The sequence below is a fragment of the Oncorhynchus clarkii genome, chromosome 12 (genome assembly GCF_045791955.1).
Source record: "Oncorhynchus clarkii lewisi isolate Uvic-CL-2024 chromosome 12, UVic_Ocla_1.0, whole genome shotgun sequence".
In the NCBI taxonomy this organism is placed as follows: Eukaryota; Metazoa; Chordata; class Actinopteri; order Salmoniformes; family Salmonidae; genus Oncorhynchus; species Oncorhynchus clarkii.
The window spans coordinates 32,492,424-32,514,245 of NC_092158.1; the positions used below are offsets into that span (position 1 = coordinate 32,492,424).

At 45.5% G+C, this 21,822-nt stretch overlaps 1 protein-coding gene across 2 annotated transcripts in view; it reads left to right on the forward strand.

Annotated features, from left to right (window-relative positions):
- LOC139423080 (nuclear receptor-interacting protein 1-like) overlaps positions 1-21,472 on the forward strand; it is a 60,993-nt gene extending 39,521 nt beyond the window's left edge. For both annotated transcript variants that reach the window (XM_071174710.1, XM_071174711.1), the window contains exon 2: positions 14,836-21,472. In XM_071174710.1, the coding sequence (XP_071030811.1) occupies positions 15,305-19,159 (3,855 nt within the window). In that variant the 5' untranslated portion in view covers positions 14,836-15,304 and the 3' untranslated portion in view covers positions 19,160-21,472. The remainder of the gene's footprint in view (positions 1-14,835) is intronic.
- The last annotated feature ends 350 nt before the right edge of the window (positions 21,473-21,822 follow it).

Consider the following 21,822-nt stretch of genomic DNA (forward strand, 5'->3'; position numbering starts at 1 on the left):
ACATTAGAATGTCTAGTTTGAGAAACAGACGTCTCACAAGGCCTCAACTGGCAGCTTCATTAAATAGTACCCATGTAAAACACCAGTCTCAACGTCAACAGTGAACTTTTGAATGGTTGTGTACATACATACATACGTACGTAACATGACATAACATATACAGATAAATAAATACTGATAAAGGAAACACATATAATTGTATGTGTGGGGTACAGAAATAAGGTAGTCATTAAAAAACAAACATTTTAAACAGTATTATTATACACAGATTAAGTCCATGCAACTTATTATGTGACTTGTTAAACACATTTCTACTACTGAATTTTTTTAGCCTTGCCTTAACAAAGGGGTTGAGTACTTATTGACTATAAATTTCAGCTTTTCATTTTTAATTAATTTGTAAAAATTTCAAAAACATAATTCCAAATTGACATTATGGGGTATTGTCTATAGGCCAGTGACAGAAACATTTATATTTAATCCATTTGAAATTCAGGCTGTAACACAACATAATTTGGAAAAAGTCAAGGGGTGTGAATACTTTCTGAAAGCACTGTATGTCCTCCATTGCCTCCCTCCCTCGATCCCTCTCTCTCCCCTGCTCTCTCCGGCTCTGCTGTGCTAGGCTGTATGTGTGTGTCTGTGTGCGTATGTTTGAGGGTGACAGCTGCCTAATTGGGCATTCTCCCCTTGTTGGAGCGGCTGCCTCTCTTCTCTCCTCCAGCCTGGGCCGGGGCTGCTGACGAATGGCAGCGGATTACAGATGAGGACACGGTGACCCCCCCGACCTTGCCGCACTGTTGCGCGGGAGGGAGGAGATTTAGGAAAGGAGAAGGGGCGTGGGGTGGGGGGAGGAGCGAACTGCATCGGGTCACCGGAGGATGAGGACAGGGGAAGGTGGGGACTGCCAGGTGGCTGCGCGGCTGATGACAGAGTGTCACATGACAGGGGCCCCATGTCAGTATGTCAAGGGCACAAGCCTTGTGGCACGAACACTGCGGCATTTTCCCCTTCTTTTATTTATTTATTCACACTCTGGTTGGGGTATTGGTCAGTTGGGCAGCAGCAGCAGTAGCACAGACGATGGCAGATCCCTGAGTGTGAAGAATTTACATTTCTACCCCTACTCCCTTCCATCCCCTTCCCCTCCGCCCCACCCCCCTGCTATGCGTGTTAGACTACCAAGGTGAGGTTGCGTCCTCTTGTTAAGAGCGATTAATGGCACTCGTTATGTACATAATGAAATATCCCTGCTGATGCGTAGGGTGGCGTTCTTCTCTCCTATCTGTGCTCCACGGCTGGCCTGTCTCTGTGTGCACACACACTGGGACCGAGGACGCACTGCTCCTACCTCCACATAGAGAGACAGACAGACACACTAGAGGAACTGTTTGATACTGTGGAGACAGATAAAGAGACAGAGAATGAGACCCCCCTCATAAACCATCTCTGTCAATTCATGGTTGTCGAGTTTGTGCCCTTCATTTGAAATGTACACAACACCACGAAGCAGTGTTCGTGAAGTGTGTTCAGAGAGAGAGAGAGAAAGAGAGATAAAGAGGCATGGTTTGCCAAAGGTTCCATTTTGACTGTAGGTGTAAATTTAGCTCTAATCGTGTTGTGCTGCGAGTTATTTTATAACTGTTCTCCTGCTGCAGCTTTTTTATGCTGACCTCGTTTTAGTAGGGCCAGACACTTCTGGGTTGTTATAGGTTTTATTTTGACCTCATTGTGTGAGTGGATGAGTGTGTGAGTGTGTGTGTGTATTTGTGTTTGTGTGTGTTTGTGTGGGTGTGCTATTCAGTGCCTGAGTCAAGCTGTGCGAGCTCTTTAATCCCACGGCCCGGTGCACGTAGGCCTGATTAGTGGCAGCAGCTATCTGTGCAGAAGACAGCACGCTCTCCTTTAGCGTTTGGTCAGGTCTGGGGCACAGGGGGATGTCAAGTCATGAGAAAGGTGAGCGAGGAAGGAGAAAGAGAGAGGACGAACAGAGGGAGGGAAGGAGAGAGAGAAGAAGGAGAAGAGGGATGAGAATGAGGGAGGGCAGTATAGGGCCTGATTAATATTCTGCAGAGCGCTCCTGCCAGTAGAGCACATTGATTACTACACTTTACCTGTATCAGCCTTCACAGCTAAGGATGACATGGTAGGGGAGAATTATGTGTGTCTGTGTTCACCTCACAATCAGAGAAGACTTGTGTTAGATAGCCTACAGTGCATTGCTTAGGATAGCATTCACTACAGACTGCTACTGAATTATTCATTTTCTATTCACTTCCTGAATTAAAACGGAAATGAGCCCTAACCCTGATCAGGGCCGTATGGAAGGTTGTGTAGCTACTAGCTAGCTAGCAGAAGTACTGTAGTATAATAGCACTGAAGTGTATGTGGTTTAGCTCAAGCTGTAGCACAAGCAGGGCCGGCGTTGTTGGCTGGCCTTAGGGGGCCTGGCCCGCCGTACCGTACCTCCTTGCCCGTCCAAATAAAATATTTAAATATTTATCATTTATTTGACTGAGACGCTCTCCAACAGAAGGATTCATCAATCTCAGTTAAACCATCCGATTGAGCGAAACAGCTCCCCTCTATGGGAATAATATGCAGACCTAAGCTTGTCGCCTGCCTTCGCCCCTTTGGGACAAATACTCTTATTGTTAGGGCGGAGACATGAGCATCTCGTCATTATATACAGATCTTTGGTTCCAGCCTCTTGCGAATTGGAAAGGAAAGTTTGCTCGTGCACAGTGCACTGTCGGGATGCTAGATTGTCCTAAAGTAAATTGATATTTGGCCAAAATTATATAATTACTCCTGTCTAAATGAAATCATTCAAAATACTTCATCAAGGAGCATGACTTAGCCACAGAGGATCATTAGCAAAAAAAAATGTTTTGCTGTGGATTGTTTCAAATCACAAGTGTGTTTGGGAAGCCCGCAATTTGGGTAGTGCATGTGGTAATAGGTCTAGCTGATTGAGGTGCGGCTGTCAGTGAAAAGCATATAAAATATGTGTGAAGAGAATGTGTCTTGAGTGTAATTTAAAATGTTGCATCTAGAAGAAGGGTGTGTGGTGAAGATATGGTGTCTCTCTCCAGAATGCATGCGTATGTAGGAAAGTGCCCATTTGGCAATGTCTGATTCTGATTGTCTTAACTCACCACGTACACCACACATTTTTTCTTCGCCTCATACAAGTCAACGAAGTCAGTTTTTTAGCATCCACTGCGAATGATAGTTCCACAGCATTTGAATCTTTCCAACACTTCTAGCCTCGATGATCACCAAGCCGGGTGAAAGAGCTAAATATCATGATCTGATATGATCACATATCCAGTGGAAATGCCATAAAAAACAGCTCTGTCCTGAGCTCAGGGGCCAGGACATTTTCAGGGCACAGAATAGGCTAGTTGATACAATGTTATAAGTTCGCAAGAGACAGCATCAGGCCGGACCAAGTGATGATTTGATACAATGTTGCACTTCACTAGCAGTAGCTCAAGTCAAGACAGATAAAAGAGAGGCAGACAGGTAGAATAAAGAGATGAATGTGATTGAAAGAACCAGAATTTTCATCAGGATATTTTCTACTGTTTTTATTCATCAGCTTTAGGCCTATGTATTTTACTTAGTTGACGATGAACGTTATAGGCTTACTGCTGCGTCTCTGACTTCTATGCTCTCATTTCTTTAGCCTCTAATGGATCACACTGTATCAGTTTGTCCATATGGCAGAGGCTAGTGCTCTCAGCATACAGTGCCTTGCGAAAGTATTCGGCCCCCTTGAACTTTGCGACCTTTTGCCACATTTCAGGCTTCAAACATAAAGATATAAAACTGTATTTTTTTGTGAAGAATCAACAACAAGTGGGACACAATCATGAAGTGGAACGACATTTATTGGATATTTCAAACTTTTTTAACAAATCAAAAACTGAAAAATTGGGCGTGCAAAATTATTCAGCCCCCTTAAGTTAATACTTTGTAGCGCCACCTTTTGCTGCGATTACAGCTGTAAGTCGCTTGGGGTAAGTCTCTATCAGTTTTGCACATCGAGAGACTGACATTTTTTCCCATTCCTCCTTGCAAAACAGCTCGAGCTCAGTGAGGTTGGATGGAGAGCATTTGTGAACAGCAGTTTTCAGTTCTTTCCACAGATTCTCGATTGGATTCAGGTCTGGACTTTGACTTGGCCATTCTAACAACAGGATATGTTTATTTTTGAACCATTCCATTGTAGATTTTGCTTTATGTTTTGGATCATTGTCTTGTTGGAAGACAAATCTCCGTCCCAGTCTCAGGTCTTTTGCAGACTCCATCAGGTTTTCTTCCAGAATGGTCCTGTATTTGGCTCCATCCATCTTCCCATCAATTTTAACCATCTTCCCTGTCCCTGCTGAAGAAAAGCAGGCCCAAACCTTGATGCTGCCACCACCATGTTTGACAGTGGGGATGGTGTGTTCAGCTGTGTTGCTTTTACGCCAAACATAACGTTTTGCATTGTTGCCAAAAAGTTCAATTTTGGTTTCATCTGACCAGAGCACCTTCTTCCACATGTTTGGTGTGGCTTGTGGCAAACTTTAACCGGCACTTTTTATGGATATCTTTAAGAAATGGCTTTCTTCTTGTCACTCTTCCATAAAGGCCAGATTTGTGCAATATACGACTGATTGTTGTCCTATGGACAGAGTCTCCCACCTCAGCTGTAGATCTCTGCAGTTCATCCAGAGTGATCATGGGCCTCTTGGCTGCATCTCTGATCAGTCTTCTCCTTGTATGAGCTGAAAGTTCAGAGGGACGGCCAGGTCTTGGTAGATTTGCTGTGGTCTGATACTCCTTCCATTTCAATATTATCGCTTGCACAGTGCTCCTTGGGATGTTTAAAGCTTGGGAAATCTTTTTGTATCCAAATCCGGCTTTAACCTCTCTGATCTCCCCATCCCGGATCCGGTATCAGGAATACAGACTCAAGCTCATTACCATAACGCAACGTTAACTATTCATGAAAATCGCAAATGAAATGAAATAAATATGCCATCTCTCAAGCTTAGCCTTTTGTAAACAACACTGTCATCTCAGATTTTCAAAATATGCTTCTCAACCATAGGAAAACAATAATTTGTGTAAAAGTAGCTAGCTAGCGTAGCATTTAGCGTTAGCATTAGCGTTAGCATCCAGCACGCAACATTTCAACAAAAACATAAAAGCCTTCAAATAAAATCATTTACCTTTGAAGAACTTCTGATGTTTTCAACGAGGATACTCTCAGTTAGATAGCAGATGCTCAGTTTTTCCAAAAAGATTCTTTGTGTATTAGAAATAGCTCCGTTTTATACATCACATTTGGCTACCAAAAAAACCCGAAAATTCAGTCCTCAAAACGCGAACTTTTTTCCAAATTAACTCCATAATATCGACTGAAAACATGGCAAACGTTGTTTAGAATCAATCCTCAAGGTGTTTTTCACATATCTCTTCATTGATATATCGTTCTTGGAAGCATGGTTTCTCCCCTCAATCAAATGGAAAAGTACAAGCAGCTGGCAATTGCGCACCGAATTCCACGCAGGACACCAGGCGGACACTTGGAAAATGTAGTCTCTTATGGTCAATCTTCCAATGATATGCCTACAAATACGTCACAATGCTGCTAACACCTTGGGGGAACGACAGAAAGTGTAGGCTCATACCTTGCGCAATCACAGCCATATAAGGAGACAATGGAAAACAGAGCTTCAGAAATTCTGCTCATTTCCTGGTTGACGCATCATCTTGGTTTCGCCTGTAGAATGAGTTCTGGGGCACTTACAGACAATATCTTTGCAGATTCTGAAACTTCAGTGTTTTATTTTAAAAACTGTCAAGAATATTCATAGTCGAGCATCTTTTCGTGACAAAATATCGCGCTTAAACGGGAACGTTTTTTATCCAAAAATGAAATAGCGCCCCTAGAGATCAAAGAGGTTAAACTTATTCACAACAGTATCTCGGACCTGCCTGATGTGTTCCTTGTTCTTCATGATGCTCTCTGCTCTTTTAACGGACCTCTGAGACTATCACAGTGCAGGTGCATTTATACGGAGACTTGATTACACACAGGTGGATTGTATTTATCATCATTAGTCATTTAGGTCAACATTGGATCATTCAGAGATCCTCACTGAACTTCTGGAGAGAGTTTGCTGCACTGAAAGTAAAGGGGCTGAATAATTTTGCACGCCCAATTTTTTAGTTTTTGTTTGTTAAAAAAGTTTGAAATATCCAATAAATGTCGTTCCACTTCATAATTGTGTCCCACTTGTTGTTGATTCTTCACAAAAAAATACAGTTTTATATCTTTATGTTTGAAGCCTGAAATGTGGCAAAAGGTCGCAAAGTTCAAGGGGGCCGAATACTTTCGCAAGGCACTGTAGTTTCATTTTAACTTTGAGATTTTTATCATTTTACTTCAGATTTTCATGATTAACCACGAGACAATGATTTTGAGAAACAAAAAAGTTATTATTGAAATGAAACTGTTCCAAGAAAATGCGCATATAGAAATAATCATAACTGCCAAGCAGATCGGTAGAAATGGTAGGATAAATAGTAAGCTTCCCCAAACTTGAAACTCACAAGCTGCCTATGGTCTACTATTACAGCCATTTCAAATATTGCGTGCACACAAAGGAGGTCCTGTGAAAAAACGTGCCCCCCTATGGAATTCAAAGGCCCATCCAACTGATTCGTTCTGGCACCGGGTCTGAGCACAAGGAGTACTGGATCTAGCTTAGAGCTCCAGGGGTATGTGTAGTCCTAATCGTGTTGAGGTGTCCTGGGATGTTTATTGGCATATGTTGGCTTCTGGCCTGACAACTAGATTGGTGCTGCTGCTGTGTTGCCTGCCTGCTCGAAAATGTCTTCCAAAAGGTAATGCATAATTGCTGTTTCCTTTAGTGGGTTAAGTGCACTGTTTAATTGTGTTTAATTGTGTGACTCTGAATGAGATGATGAGATGATGTTCTTAGTTGTATCAAGAAACAGAAAAAGTAGAGTGGTGGAAAGATTAATGATATAGCCCATTGTACCCAAATCATGCCCCACCCTGCCATTCCCAGAGCTCACTGTGGGCAGAAACATTAGAATGATTGAAAGACTCCTGGCGAAGTAGGTCACTGGAGGCATTATGAAGTGTGGAACGATGGGCGAGAATGCAAAGATGTTCCCTCTTTTTTTGTCACTTAGTCCTCTGTCACAGGATGGCTTTCCTATTCACAAAGCATCCCATAATTACTCATTTTATAATCAGCAGACTACTCCTTTAAACTAATAAAGACCTATCCTGCTGACTCCCACAGAGAGAGAGAGGGAGCTGTTTAGGATAGAAGCCAAGGATATTATGGAATTTGTTCATTAAAGGCCAGGGTTTTTTAGCATGGTTTAGTAGCCAATGTTCTGGGCAGCAGCAGCAGCCTGACACAGGGAGGGACAGATGATTTCAATGGGAAAGTGGCCTATTTACCTCAGCCATTATCATCATGATCGCCAGCCCAGTGGTCTGGTTCAATACATTCAAAGGGCTTCTAGATGACTAGATGTGTCCTTTGGCTTCATGGCCCTGGGCTAATCAGCTGTTCTGGCTTCCAGTTCCTCCAACCTCAATCACCCTCAGCTGAGGCCGCTTCCCATGGAAAATGGCTTGTTGCTTTGGGATGGGGATTTTTTTGTGCGTACTTTGAATAGACCATGTTAGCGTAAGATTAGCATGGAGGCCCAATAGGAATGAATTGGTATAGATTGGTAGCGGCCACAGCTCATTAAGATATGGGAATGTGTGCGTGTGTGTTTTAATCAACACACTAATTCCCCAGCCCTCTCTCTCTCAGGAAATTGCCCTTGGGTGGGTCTTCCACCGCCACACAAATATTTACTATGGACACAAACATTTTGATAGCCTTGCTGTTCTATTGTGGACCCAGGGCCATGCAGGCCATCCATGCAGGCCAGGGTACAGTGGGGAAAGAGTGATATCATCCAGGGTCATCTGGATTTGGCTGTGTCCTCCCCTCTGATCATCCTGCCAGTCTGCTAGGCTCTGAATCGCTAAGATGACTCATCAATGTGCATGAATTATTTTCTGTTGTCCCACTGAGAACTCTTTGTACTGATGTGTACAGAAGTTAAACCTCCCTCTCCTCTCGTCAAGGCCTGACACTGACATAGGCCAGGAACTGTAACTGGGGAACTCTGTTCGCTTCATGTTTAGTCAGACAGTGATGTTAGTGTTAGGTCATCACGCAATGTTCATATTCACATGTTAGACTGGGGAGTATGGCTGTTTCAACAGGATGGTGTGTGTTTAGAGTGTGGACGAAGTACATCTTTGTGGTTTTGAGTCCCACGGTAATGTCGGTGCGTTTTGGAATTCTAACACCTTTTAAACATTGTTTGAGCTACAGATTGCTAGGTTGTTGCATTGGATTTGTCTATGTCTCCTAGAGGTCAACCGATTATGATTTTTTAACGCCGATACCGATTAGTGGAGGCCCAAAAAAGCTGATACCGATTAATAGGCTGATTTTATTTATTTATTTGTAATAATGACAATTACAACAATACTGAATGAACACTTATTTTAACTTAATATAATACATCAATAAAATCCATTTAGCCTCAAATAAATAATGAAACATGTTCAATTTGATTTAAATAATGCAAAAACAAAGTGTTGGAGAAGTAAAAGTGCAATATGTGCCATGTAAGGAAGCTAACGTTTAAGTTCCTTGCTCAGAACATGAGAACATATGAAAGCTGGTGGTTCCTTTTAACATGAGTCTTCAATATTCCCAGGTAAGAAGTTTTAGGTTGTAGTTATTATAGGAATTATAGGACTATTTCCCTCTATACCATTTGTATTTCATTAACCTTTGACTATTGGATGTTCTTATAGGCACTTTAGTATTCCCAGTGTAACAGTATAGCTTCCGTCCCTCTCCTCCCTGGGCTCGAACCAAGAACACAACGACAACAGCCACCCTCTAAGCAGCGTTACCCATGCAGAGCAAGTGGTGTTTGAAACGCTATTTGCGCGCGCTAACTAGCTAGCCTTTTCACTTCGGTTACACCAGCCTCATCTCGGGAGTTGATAGGCTTGAAGTCATAAACAGCGCAATGCTTGACACACAACAAAGAGCTGCTGGCAAAACACACGAAAGTGCTGTTTGAATGAATGTTTACACGCCTGCTTCTGCCTACCACCGCTCAGTCAGATACTTAGATACTTGTATGCTCAGTCAGATTATATGCAACACAGGACACGCTAGATAATATCTAGTAATATCATCAACCATGTGTAGTTAACTAAAGATTATGATTGATTGATTTTTTTTTATAAGATAAGTTTAATGCTAGCTTGCAACTTACCTTGGCTTACTGCATTCGCATAACAGGCCTTGTGGAGTGCAACGGTCGTTATTGCGTTGGACTAGTTAACTGTAAGGTTGCAAGATTGGCTACCCCGAACTGACAAGGTGAAAATCTGTCGTTCTGCCCCTGAACGAGGCAGTTAACCCACCGTTCCTGAAAATAAGAATGTGTTCTTAACTGACTTGCCTAGTTAAATAAAGATTAAATAAAGGTGTAAAAAAAATATATATATATTGGCAAAATCGGTGTCCAAAAATACCGATTTCCGATTGTAATGAAAACTTGAAATCGGCCCTAATTAATCGGCCATTCCGATTAATCGGTCGACCGCTAATGTCTTCTGCATCTGCTGATACAAACCATTTGCTAGAGCGGTGTTTGTGAGCTAGGGCGGAAACAGAAACAGTTCTTCTCACATAAATGTCTGTAAAGTCTGAGCTAATTGAGATTCAAACTATTATGACCTCACTGTGAAAAACTTGAGACTCTCAGGAACACATGTTTTGCTTCTATGACTATGACACTCACAAGCCACACAAGTCGTTAGAAGGGAAGAGATTCTTCTACATAGAAGATCATAGGAAATCATTGTGTCTATAATACTCTAATAAGCTCACATAGTTGCTGTCACAAACTATAAACTTCACACAGTTGTCACTAACTATATTATATATTAATTACACACTGGGCAAACAAATTATATAGTTACAGCATTCTTTTTAAATACATTTTTTATCATGTTTTTGCTATGTGGACCTTATTTGTTTATTGACATTTGTCAATAAATCTCATGAATGCAACTGTTTTGTGTCAAATAGTTTTGTCTTCTACTTGTAGCTCTGGTTGTCCTTAAAAGAAAATGGTAAAACTCTTCCATGTGATGCAAGCAGATTAATAAAAGTGAATTTCAATGTTTTCACTGTGGGAGGCCTGGGACCAATGGAGTTCCTTTTTTCTTTAGTGTGTGTGCGTGTGTGTGCGTGTGTGCGTGTGTGCGTGTGTGTGTGTGTGTGTGTGTGTGTGTGTGTGTGTGTGTGTGTGTGTGTGTGTGTGTGTGTGTGTGTGTGTGTGTGTGTGTGTGTGAGAGAGAGTGAGAGTGAGAGTGAGAGTGAGAGAGCATGTGGGAGTGTGTGCACTATGCATGAGTTGTTTGGTCAATGCGGCCTTAGAATTGGGTCAGAGTGCCCTAGTTCTTGTGTGTGTGTGTCCGTGTGCGTGCGTGCGTGTTTTCCTTGTTACTTGGTCCTGATTTACTTATCTCTAACATAGTCTTTGGTTGTGGTCTCACGCTGTTCAGTAGCATGTTATTCTCTTGTTTACCTCTGCCAAGGTTAGACAGAGCTTTTAATTTGACTTTCCCACTGTGTGTAAGTTCACTTGTGTTCCCAGTTTGAACAATTGCATTTGGTCAGGTTGGCTTTTTGTCTTATTTAATCATGTCAGGCCCGGGCCATATTGAATTTACAAATGGCCGTCACGCTGCATGTGTAAGTGAGGTACCCTGTTGAGTATGTGCAGCAGGCTGGCCTGCAGATTACATGATATAATAGTGTTTAGGCATCGCCTCTCCTTTTAAATTCCTTTAACCTTGACTCCCCTTTAATGCAGGGAGAACACATCTGCCAGGCTAGTGTCAGACGTTAGTGATACACACCGCTCGGGCTGCATTGTCACTTTTTATTAACGCCCAGAGCTTTGCATGGACACCAGCTGTTGCGTCAAGTGGAAAGCCTGGGCGGTGTGAATGACCTTGACTTTAACTGCCTGCTCCTGTGGCTCTTCCCCTTTTTAATTCTTTTGTTTTGACTCATACATTTTAAATGGCTTAAATGGATTACCATTCCTGACAATGAAGGTCATTTAGGAAACTCTCATTTTGAGGAGGGTGGGGAGGGGGATGAGTGAGGGGGATGAGTGAGGGGGATTGAAGGTCAGACTTGGATATCTAATCCCTGACATCTGCATCGGGTCGTATTCATTCCAGTTTTCTGGTTATTCCACAGATGAAATGGCTGATGTGCACTGACCTTCCTGTTCCTAGTGCTTCTAGAGAAACGGAGGAGAGGAGAGGAGAGGAGAGGAGAGGAGAGGAGAGAGCAGTACAGGGGAGGAGAAAGGAGGAGAGGAAAGCAGAAAGTAGAGGAGGAGAGCGACCAGTCAGTCGGGGGGATGATAAAGCTCTCGTCTCCATAGCTATCTTCCCTTTCGCCCATGGCCACTGTAGTAAAAATCACTTTAGAATGCGTTTAGGTGTCATTGCGTGACATTGTCAAAGATAATGGATAATCACCACGGTAACTGGAGTCGGTGGAGGGTGGCTCATTGGCCCTCTGGTGTCTCACCATGGAGATGGGGAGAGGGGTCATGTTTTGGGGGCCAGGAATGATATGACATGTTAACAGATGCGTAAGGTCATTTTCAATATATACACCAGGCGAGATAATGTAATAGTAATACACACGCCCGTATCGCCTGTGCTGCTGAAAGCAGAGGGGGGTCTGGGCTTTAGGGGCTAGGCTTAGATGACAGGCTCCATATATTAAGGTCATTTATTTGTTCACAGTGCACAGTGCTGCCCCTGCAATTCCAGGCCTTTTTTTTTACCTCTGTCATGGCTGCTGTCAAGGGCCCAGTCCTTCACAGTTCCCACCAACCCCACCTATCCACAGACAGAACAGGGCACCTACCTACACTTAAATTTACGTTATGAACACAGTCCACTTTAGGGTCCTTGTAACCCTTTATTACATTTTATTTCCAGTTGATTATTATATTTTGATGGGTTATAGACAAGCTCAATGTCAAGCCTAAAATACCTTGCCACCAGCCGAGAATATATCCGGTTTTGAACATGCTGAAAGTATGTAGGCCAGAATGCCAGTTCATTTTCAGGGTCTTTCACATTTGTAGAATTTTTTCCATGGTTTGAGTCTCAAGCACACACACACACACTGTCTCGACAACTAATCTTGTGCTGACACACAATTCAGTCCCATTCAAAATACCATTTTCCCTAACCCCTAAACCTAACTCTAACCCTAACCTGAACCGGAAAATCTAACCTTAACCTAAACCTATCCCTAGCTCCTAATCCTAACTCTAAAACTAACCCTAGCTCCTAAACCTAATTCTAACCCTAATGCTAATTCTAACCTTAACCCTAAACCCCCAAGAAATTGCATTTGACCTTGCGGGGATTATTAAAATGTCCCCAGTTGGTCAAATGTTTATTTGTTTACTATTCCAGTATAGTTAAACCCTGCCACATATACACACACATACACATAGGTCTCTAACTAAGTGACTATGTTAACTTGACAGTACACATGTATTTAAGTGTTTACTGCTCCTACCAAAAGCATTCATTGTGTTCCTTTTTTAATTGAGTTAAGCCCTCGGGTCGGCCAGCATGGCGGGAAAATAGACTTAATCCTGCCATCTAAGATTAGCAGGACAGCAGACGTCAGATGGTCTGTCGCTCCAGTCCAGGGGGTGAGCAGGTTGGCTTTTGTTGTGGTCAGATTTGGGTCAACAGCATAAAGCTGGCCTTGAACTGTAATCGACGCTGATTGGCCAATCTCAATTAAGTCATTTCTGATCTTGGCCATTCGTGTTCCTTGGCCAGACGTGTTCCCAGACGTGTTCCTTAAATCCTTGAGTTACAGGCTGGGGTTCCTTTGCTTTTCTTGTTCCACCCTAGTATTTAATTGCAGGCTGTCGGTTGGGCTAGCTGATCAACTGTTATCCCACAACTAATTCCCAATTATTTTCAAGGTTGCACTTTGGTGGACTTTATAGTTGTGCCAACCTGTGGACCTGGGCCATCCCATGAGATGGATTTCACTCAGATTATAGACAGCCTACTGTTCTGTTGTTGATCCTAGCTGCTTCATTACGCATATTAATATATAGGTTAGACTGATTGCATCATCACTGACCTCCAGTCATTATGATGGGCTATACTGTCCTGTACCACGGTTAGTCTGCATCATCACTGACCTCCATAATTAAGGGATAAGGCTAAATCCTATCTGTCCTTTCGTTGCGACCCATAATATTTAGGTTAGACAGCATTATCTATGACCTTCATCAAAATCAAGGGCCTCATTGTAATCAAGAGGTTCACTATACTGACTCCTGTCGTTGTGACCCTGTATGTCGTCCATCCGGCGAGTCACACCGAAGGTGGGGAGAGACGTTGGAAGTCAGGGAGAGACGTTGGGAGTCAGGCAGGCAAGCAGGAAGGCAGCTGAGGTGGCGGTAGAAACTCTGTATTAATTAACCCTGATGGGCCACGGCTCTGACTGTGTGACGTGGCCCGTAACCATGGAGACCAGCCTGACAGGGTTCACACTTCGGGTCTCTTAGGACATTGCCATGTCAACTGACAACAGTGGTCCGTTGCCTGAGTGTCAGTGTCTTGCCCTCCTGACAGTGGCACAGCCACAGTGTGACAGGTGCACCGGATCCACACACACACACACACACACACACACACACACACACACACACACACACACACACACACACACAAATAAACAAACACAAAAACACACACACCTGGCAGCTCGACCGAGCCATATCCTGTCTCTTCTCTGTGGAGGCCAGTGTCAGTACTGAGGAAACCTGTGCTGGCTTTGTACATAATAACCGGGCTCATGTCAAGTCAATGTAGTTCTGGTTTTGTGGAATACCTTCAGCTCTCATGTCATTGACAATGATAGCTGAAGTGCGGGTCCATATCTTGTCCAGACAGGGATCAACTGAGGCAGGTGGTGATAAGGCCAGTGCTCTCCATAGGCACCAGGGCAGCCAGGACTTTACCCAGGTGGGAGAGCACTGAGCCACTATACCCTCTGCGGCACTGGTGTGTGTGTGTGTGCGTGTGCGTGTGTGTGTGTGTGTGTGAGAGAGTGAGAAAACGGAGGCAGGGTAGTGTGAGGTGCTCAAGTGCAGGAGGAGTGGTAGTAGGGAGGGAGGAGGGATAATCCACTCAAATGACAAGCTGTATAAGAAATGATTCACAGCTCTCACAGGCCCTTCACTTTTGAATGAAAGCAGAGACGCATTGCAACGAGGGCCTTACAGCTTGAAGACCAATGTTTAGGTAGTGGTAGTGGGGTAGTGGGCTTGAATTTAAAAATGTGAATAAAATCTGACCCTAATCTACATTTGTCGTCATCGATTCAGTTTAAATAAAAAAATTAGGGGTTACCATGTGCAGTCAAATTGAAATGTTGCCAAGTAACAGGCATGGTGGACAAGGTGTTGAAATGAATGTGATGTAGTGCTGCAAGTCCCTGCTTCTCACGCTGTTACTCTCTCTCTCCCAATCTCTCACTTTCTCCCTCTTTCTCGCTCTCTCTTCCCTCTCTCTCTTTCTCTTCCCCCTCTCTCTCTATGTCTCTCTCTCTCTTCTCTCTGCTCACATAGGTCCCCCCTCTGAGATCAAGTGAGCGGAAAGGCACCACGGAGTGAACCGCCCCCAGGCTTCCTGACAGACAGACATCCGAAACATCCGCAACCACGGAATGCATCAAAATCACTGTGGTGGTGAAACCCGCTGACTCCTCGTTCCTCGCCGTTCGCTGCATAAGCTTGGACCCGGGCATTCTGGGAGCATTCTGAGGCACACAGGAATGCCAGTAACGGCTGGGTGAGAGCCCCTAAATGGCTCCGGTCATGGCCACAGTTTCTTTGTGTTAGTGTAATTTTCCACTTTGGAGAAGGGAATACTGTACATTGAGCCAGTGGAATCCAGAACCTGTAAAATACTCTAGAACCTGCCCATGTGCATCCTCACCTCTTGTCAATATCTGGAAGTTCTGAACCTGATGACCTAGTGGACCTTGTTATTCCCAGTAGCAGTCCTGAACCATACGAGGGGATCCTAGTATTGAACATGACTCATGGGGAGGAGCCTGGCCCTGAGACACACACGGATTCAGCTGTTCTAACTTATCTGGAAGGTTTACTGATGCATCCCGTGGCGGCTGGGCCTGGGGCCACGGCAACCCGGAGATCGGAGGCTCCCAACGGGCACGGCAACCAGATGGAACAGGTCAACAAGGCGGCCCGGCCCTTCCAGCTGCCCAGCCACAGTCCTGCTATTGCCGCTGTTCAGAAGGCTGGCAATGGGAACAGTCCCACACTGCACCATGGGGCCTCCCAGAACCTGAAGAAGGCCCGGCTGCTCCGCTCAGGGCCCTGGAACGAGCCTGGGGCCCAGAGGCTAAGCTCCCCCCCTGTGGAGCTGAACGGCCAGGGAGGAGGAGGAGGCGGCCTGCAAAACGGGGCCCTGGAGGGCTCTCCTCACGCTGGGGAGAGCACACTGCTTGCCTCCCTACTCCAGTCATTCAGCTCCAGACTGCAGAGTGTGGCCATGTCGCAGCAGTCCACCAAACCCCCCAGCGAGCACTCCCCGTCCACCGATCCCCCTCCTCCTGCAGACAAGGAGCAGCTCCCCTGCTACGGAATGGCCTCCAGCCGCCTCAAGGGCTTGATGAGGAAGACCAAGCTGCAGAACCACAGCAGCACGCCTTACAGCCGGCGAGGCCACAGCCAAGGCCACAGCCAGGAAAGGTCGTGTGAGTCCCCCCGCTCAGTGCAGAGCAGCACGCCTCCCTCCGCCCCCACTGTTGCTGCTGCTGCCACTGATGCTGTGTCCTGTGCTGAACGGCTCAAAGCTGTGGCCAACCTGGTGAAGATCCGCTCCAGCCCTGCCCCCTCTCCCAAGCCCAGTGTGGCCTGCAGTCAGCTGGCCCTTCTGCTGTCCAGTGAGGCCCACCTGCAGCAGTATTCCCGGGAGCACGCCCTCAAGGCCCAGCTCTCTGGACGCTCGGCCAGCGAGAGGCTGGCCGCCATGGCAACGCAACAGACCCAGGACAAGAGACCACCCAGCACAGAAGATGCTCCGCCCACCAGCGCCACCACCACCACCCTAGACGTGCTAAGCTCCTTAACCTCCCAAAACGGGACAACGACAGCAACACTCCCCCGACTGGCACTAAACTCCAGCTCCAGCCAGCAGAGCCCCTCTTCTCTGCTGCCAGTCCACAGCTCACCACACCCAACCCCCCCTCCTCTGTCCCTCACCCCCAACACCCAGACCCAACCCCAAACCCCCACTAGGGAGAAACGGGGATTTGATTTGCGCGCCACCAGGCCCCCCCAGACCTGCAGCAGCCTGCTCCTGCTGCTCCTCAACAACCACAACAACCAGAAACAGCTGACTAAGAACGGGCACCTTGAGGACGACTGCGGGGTCCTGCCTGCCAGCCGCGGCTCCTCAGTCACTTCTGACAGTGAGTGCTCTGTCCAGGAGAAAAGCCTGGCCAAGAGAGAGGAGAGCTGCAGCGATGCAGAGATCTCCTTCTCCAGCTGCTCGCCTATTGACCTCTCTATGAGGAGCAGGGCTAGCACCAGAGCTCCAGAGACCAGGCCTAAAGCCACCTCCTCCTCCACGTCTGCTTCTTCTTCTGCTGTTTTCTCCTCTGCCCCCACTGTCTTTTCCTCTTCCACTACCGCTTTCTCTTCCTCCTCTACTGTTCACTCCTCTTCCTCCTCTTCCACCACTTTCTGTTCCTCCTCGTCCTCGTCCTTAGACAAACTTACTGAGTCCCTTCTAAACAAGTGGAAGCCGGATCCCTCCGGGCCGAAGGTCACCCAGGTTAAGAAGGAGCTTGAAATGAGCCCAGACCTTAAATCCCAGCCCAAGGTCACTCTCATGCAGCTCCTTCTGGAGCGCAGGAATAACGACAAGGTAAACAAAATTGTGGTTAATCCAGATTTGCAGCATGACGCAACTCTGTCCAGTCTGTCACGGGTCCCACTTAAATCACTGGCCCCCTGGGAAGAAGTTAGGATACAGAGCCCTCTGGACAGACCAGGCCCAGCCCTTCCCATGTACTCTCTCAGCCGAGACCCCAGCAGCACCTCGTCCCCGTTCTCCTACCCCTCTCCCTATGTCCAGTCTAGCCCTCTGGATCTATGTAAGTCCAAACCCTTCCCTGTTGAGAAAGCTGCAACTGAGCCGGCGTTCAGCGCCAGCAAACTGTTACAGAACCTGGCCCAATGCGGCACCGCCTCACCCTCCCCGCCCATGGTTCCCAGCAAAGTACCCTGCCAGGATCTGGAGATGGGTGGTGGCAGGCCTCTGGCCCTGCTGGAGAGGCTCAACGCCCCCATCCAGAGGAACACAACATGTACCCCCCTCTCAGACGGGCCCTCAGGCAGCGGCACACCGTCGTTCAGCCGTTGGGGGGAAGTGTCGCCCCCAGCATCCCAGATCGAGAATCTTCTAGAGCGTCGCACAGTGCTGCAGCTCCTGCTGGGAGCAGGTTCCTCCTCTACGTCCTCCGTGGCCTCAGCCACCCACAGAGACTGGTCTGGTGGGAGGGGCAGTGTGGAGACGGCGGCAGGGGGCTGCTATGAGAAGCCCCCTGGCACTTCTGTCATCTGTGACAACTCCAACGGGCCTACGGCAGCAGACGTCAAGGTCAAAACTGAACCGGGGGAGGAGGGCCTGGACCTCTTGTCCTCTGCTGTGTGTGAGGATGTGACGAGCCAAAAGAGACGGGGAGGAGGAGCAGGGTATAACTACAGGCACAACCCATTCTCTGAACCCCAGCAGGACCTAAAAACAGAGCCCCGGCCCACAGAAGTCATTGCTAAATATGGCCTCCTGAGCCAGCTCTTAAAACAGCAGAGCGCTACCTACTACACCAGCGCTGCACAACTGCAAACAGATCGCCGGCCCAGCCCTGTCCATGTAAAGGAGGAGCAGAGAGACTACCACCACCAGGGGCCCAGCCCTAAAAAGATACGTCTCTGCACGGAGCTGGCTGAGAGCCTGAACAATGGCAGCCCTCAGCGGGCAGTGGTGGACAGTGGAGGCAGCTACAGCTACAGCAGCCTGGTTCACAGCCTGGTCCATAAGCAGATACAGGAGGAGCCTGAATACCACAAGGCCCTGAGGGGCCCTAAAGTGGAAGAGACCCCAGCCAGGAGCCCCAGCAGTGAAGCTCTCCTCCCTAGGGAGAGCCGGGGCTTCAATGTGCTCAAACAGCTGCTCTTGTCTGACAACTGTCTGAAGGAGCTGTCCCAGCATCCCCGGGGGGGACCCAGCCCCTCTGTCCTGCAGGCCAACGGTAAAGCCAATGGGAGCGTCCTTAACCTCAATCAGCCGGGCTACAATCACCACAACCTCCTCAACCTCCCTACCATGCCCTGGCACCACCCCAACCCCCATAACTCCCTCAGTTCAGGGCCTCCCACCCACCTCAGACCGCAGCCAACAACCCCCCCAACAGGGGACAGCAGCCAACGCTCCCCCTGGGGGCGCCACACTGCCCTCCCACCCCACCAGGACTCGCCCAAACGGGACCCCACTCCAGTGAAACGGGAGCCGGAGAGTCCAGGGCGGTGGGCAGGTCGGGACAGGGAGGAGGAGGGCTCTGATTCGAGCCCAGACTCCCCCCGGCTGACCCGCTCCAACCCCATCCTATACTACATGTTGCAGAAAGGCAGCGCTCAGCTGAGGAGGGAGGGGAGGGACCAGGCAGAGGGGACCCAGGGGTCAGTGCCAGGGGGGGTGAGGGTGAAGGAGGAGCCGGGTACTAACAGCAATGATGCCTACAACCACAGACTGAGCTCCACCACCACCTCCACCCAGCACTCCTCCCTGTCCCCTCCCTACAACAACGACAAGCACAGTCACAAGAACTATAGGCTGAGTGACTCATCTGATAAATGGTAGTTTTATGACCGAATGACTTTTATGAACTAAAACATAAAAAAGACACAAGGGGGAAAAGATCGCAATGCTTCTTCTTTTTCTTCCTTTTTTACTGACTTGCCAAATTCATTTGTAGTTTAATGAGAAGAAGTAACAGAAAGTAATGCAGGAGTGAGGATTTTGAAAGAGAAGAACAGAGAAAATGAGTTCAAGGCATTCGTTTCATTATTGTATCTAGATGGCTCAGGTTACAGGATGGGTGGTACGATATAGCTCTACTTCAACAGAATGTCAAATTATGTGCACCAAAATAATCGTCAAATTTGAACGTTGCCCACTGGTGATTTCCATACAGTATGTATTTCACATTCTCAAATGATTGAAAGAAGGCACCATTCATTTTACTCCAATGATTTGTGCCTGTATTGCACACATATCACTATTCTGTGTCCTCTTTGTTGCTACTCGTAAAACATTGATGAAGAACATTTCCAGCTACATTTATTATTGATGACTCCAAAAATGTTAGCGCTCAGTTCACTGCATATTTATTTATTTTTTAGATTAACAGAGAACATCACTTTTAGATCAGACTCTAAATAAAGTCATACCGGGGCAAGCACAGCAGTACATTAAAATGTACACGTTAGATACATTTTTAAAGGAAAACCTTGTGAACAATGTTAATCAAATCCTCTAAAGGTACCTAGAGTTCCATTCTGTTTGAATGCTCTGTATTGGTTGCTACTGTAACTTCTCCTCAAGTGTGATTTAATTTTTTGATCATCAGTGAGTCAGCTGTCAACTGATAGACTGGGCTCATGTGGTCACAACGCATTGCATTTTGCTTTTTATCTGGAATGAACTTGTTGGGGCTTCGTTTTGACAGTGCAAATGCAAGGTAACATTGTCTTAATAGATGGTAATACAACGGGTAATACAGATATTACTAAATAGTAGTAGTAGAGGGTGTTTTAAAACCTTGCCGAGTCTACCTGTGGGGTATACAGGTTCGGCGCAACAGTTAAAAGACTGCAGTGTCTGCATTACTGTTACATTCCAAATTAATTCTAAATTAACACAGCTCTCTCACACATACTTCATCTTGATTTTGAAATATAAATTCATATTCTGAAATAAATAATACAGTCTCATTTGATATTGTACCCCTGAGTTTGCACTGTCAAAGTTTAGCTCTTGGTGACCTTAAAAATAATATGTTTATGGCATGTAATGAAAAACTGTCAGTGTTGTTATCCGTTGAGAATTTGACAGTTTGTGAAGCTTATTTTGTGTTTATTGATTCTCGTGCTTTATGGACACCATTTACTTTTTTTGCGGTTTCTTAGCTCATATTAAAATGTCTAAATATTTGCATGGAAATAAAGAGAAAACCGCAGGTACATTTGAAAGCAGCAGGACATGACGTGAACCTGCCACCCAAGAATCATTGAGATATTTTTGGTGTCTTTTGAGGGCTTATCTGATGTCTAGCTCCTTATTTTGATTGTACTGTTTCTGGTTTCAGTTTCACACACTGCTGTCATGCATTTAGTCTTACATGTGCTATTTTTTTATACATATACATATGAAGTACATATGAAGTAGATGTTTCTTCTATTATTAAAACATTTTCACAATGGTTAAACATATTTGTGTAAATAGTACTTTCATTATGAAAGATAACTATTTTGTATTGTTGAAGAAAAATATATGACCCTAGTTTTTAATGCCCTGAAAAATGTAAATATGAATTCAATGCCTATTAATGTACATACATACAAATGGCAGAGGATACTATGCCCGTTTTTTGTTTGGTTTGTTCTTTGCATGTGTCTATGTGGTAAATGATAATCTATCTTGCGCCGTGTTGTGTAATACTGTCTGACTCTCCTCACTGCTGCCTGTTGCATGCAGACGCATGGGAACTACCTGTGTATCCCTACTGGTGATGGGGCAAAATGTCAAGTCTTAAAATAGGTATTTTTATCACAGAGAGAGGGTCATTTAGAACATGAACAGTCCCTAAATAACCACAGACTGCTGAGCAAGTGGAGAAAATGTGTGAAAATAAAACGTGCATTGAATATTTTTGTGATTTTATTTTCTGTTACTGGTTGACGACAGAGCTCGGATGGACGGCGCTTGAGGGTTTTAGCGGATGAATGAAGTACAATCATCATTGTGCATCGTGCATCTGAAACATGCATTTGTAGAAAAAAGATGTGTTTCGTTTTTCCATGTGACAACCTGAAACATTATTTCATTTTTTATGTTTGAATTTTTTTGGTGTTCATTTGCACTGATATCTCCAAAATAAAGTACTAAAATGCTTGACTGAGTTATGCTCCTGTTTCACCTTCCCTAACTATAATATATTATTATATTAATACTGTATTTCATATTATTTATTTAATGGTTTATTCCTCACACATTGAATGGTTCTTATTTATTTGTTTTAAATTTCTCTATATTCCCACGCACATAAGGTCAGTGTCAGTGCGAGTCAGTTGCTGTTCAGTTTCCTCATTCATAGTCTATTCTGAGTAATGTGGACGTGATCTATTTTCTGAGTTCAGAGAACTTTGATTCTGAGTTCTTTGCCAGATCTTCACAAAGGCAGGAAAGGCATTGAAAAGAGTGAGGACAGGAGTGGAGGTCAGCAGATGTGCCCTAGATGCATG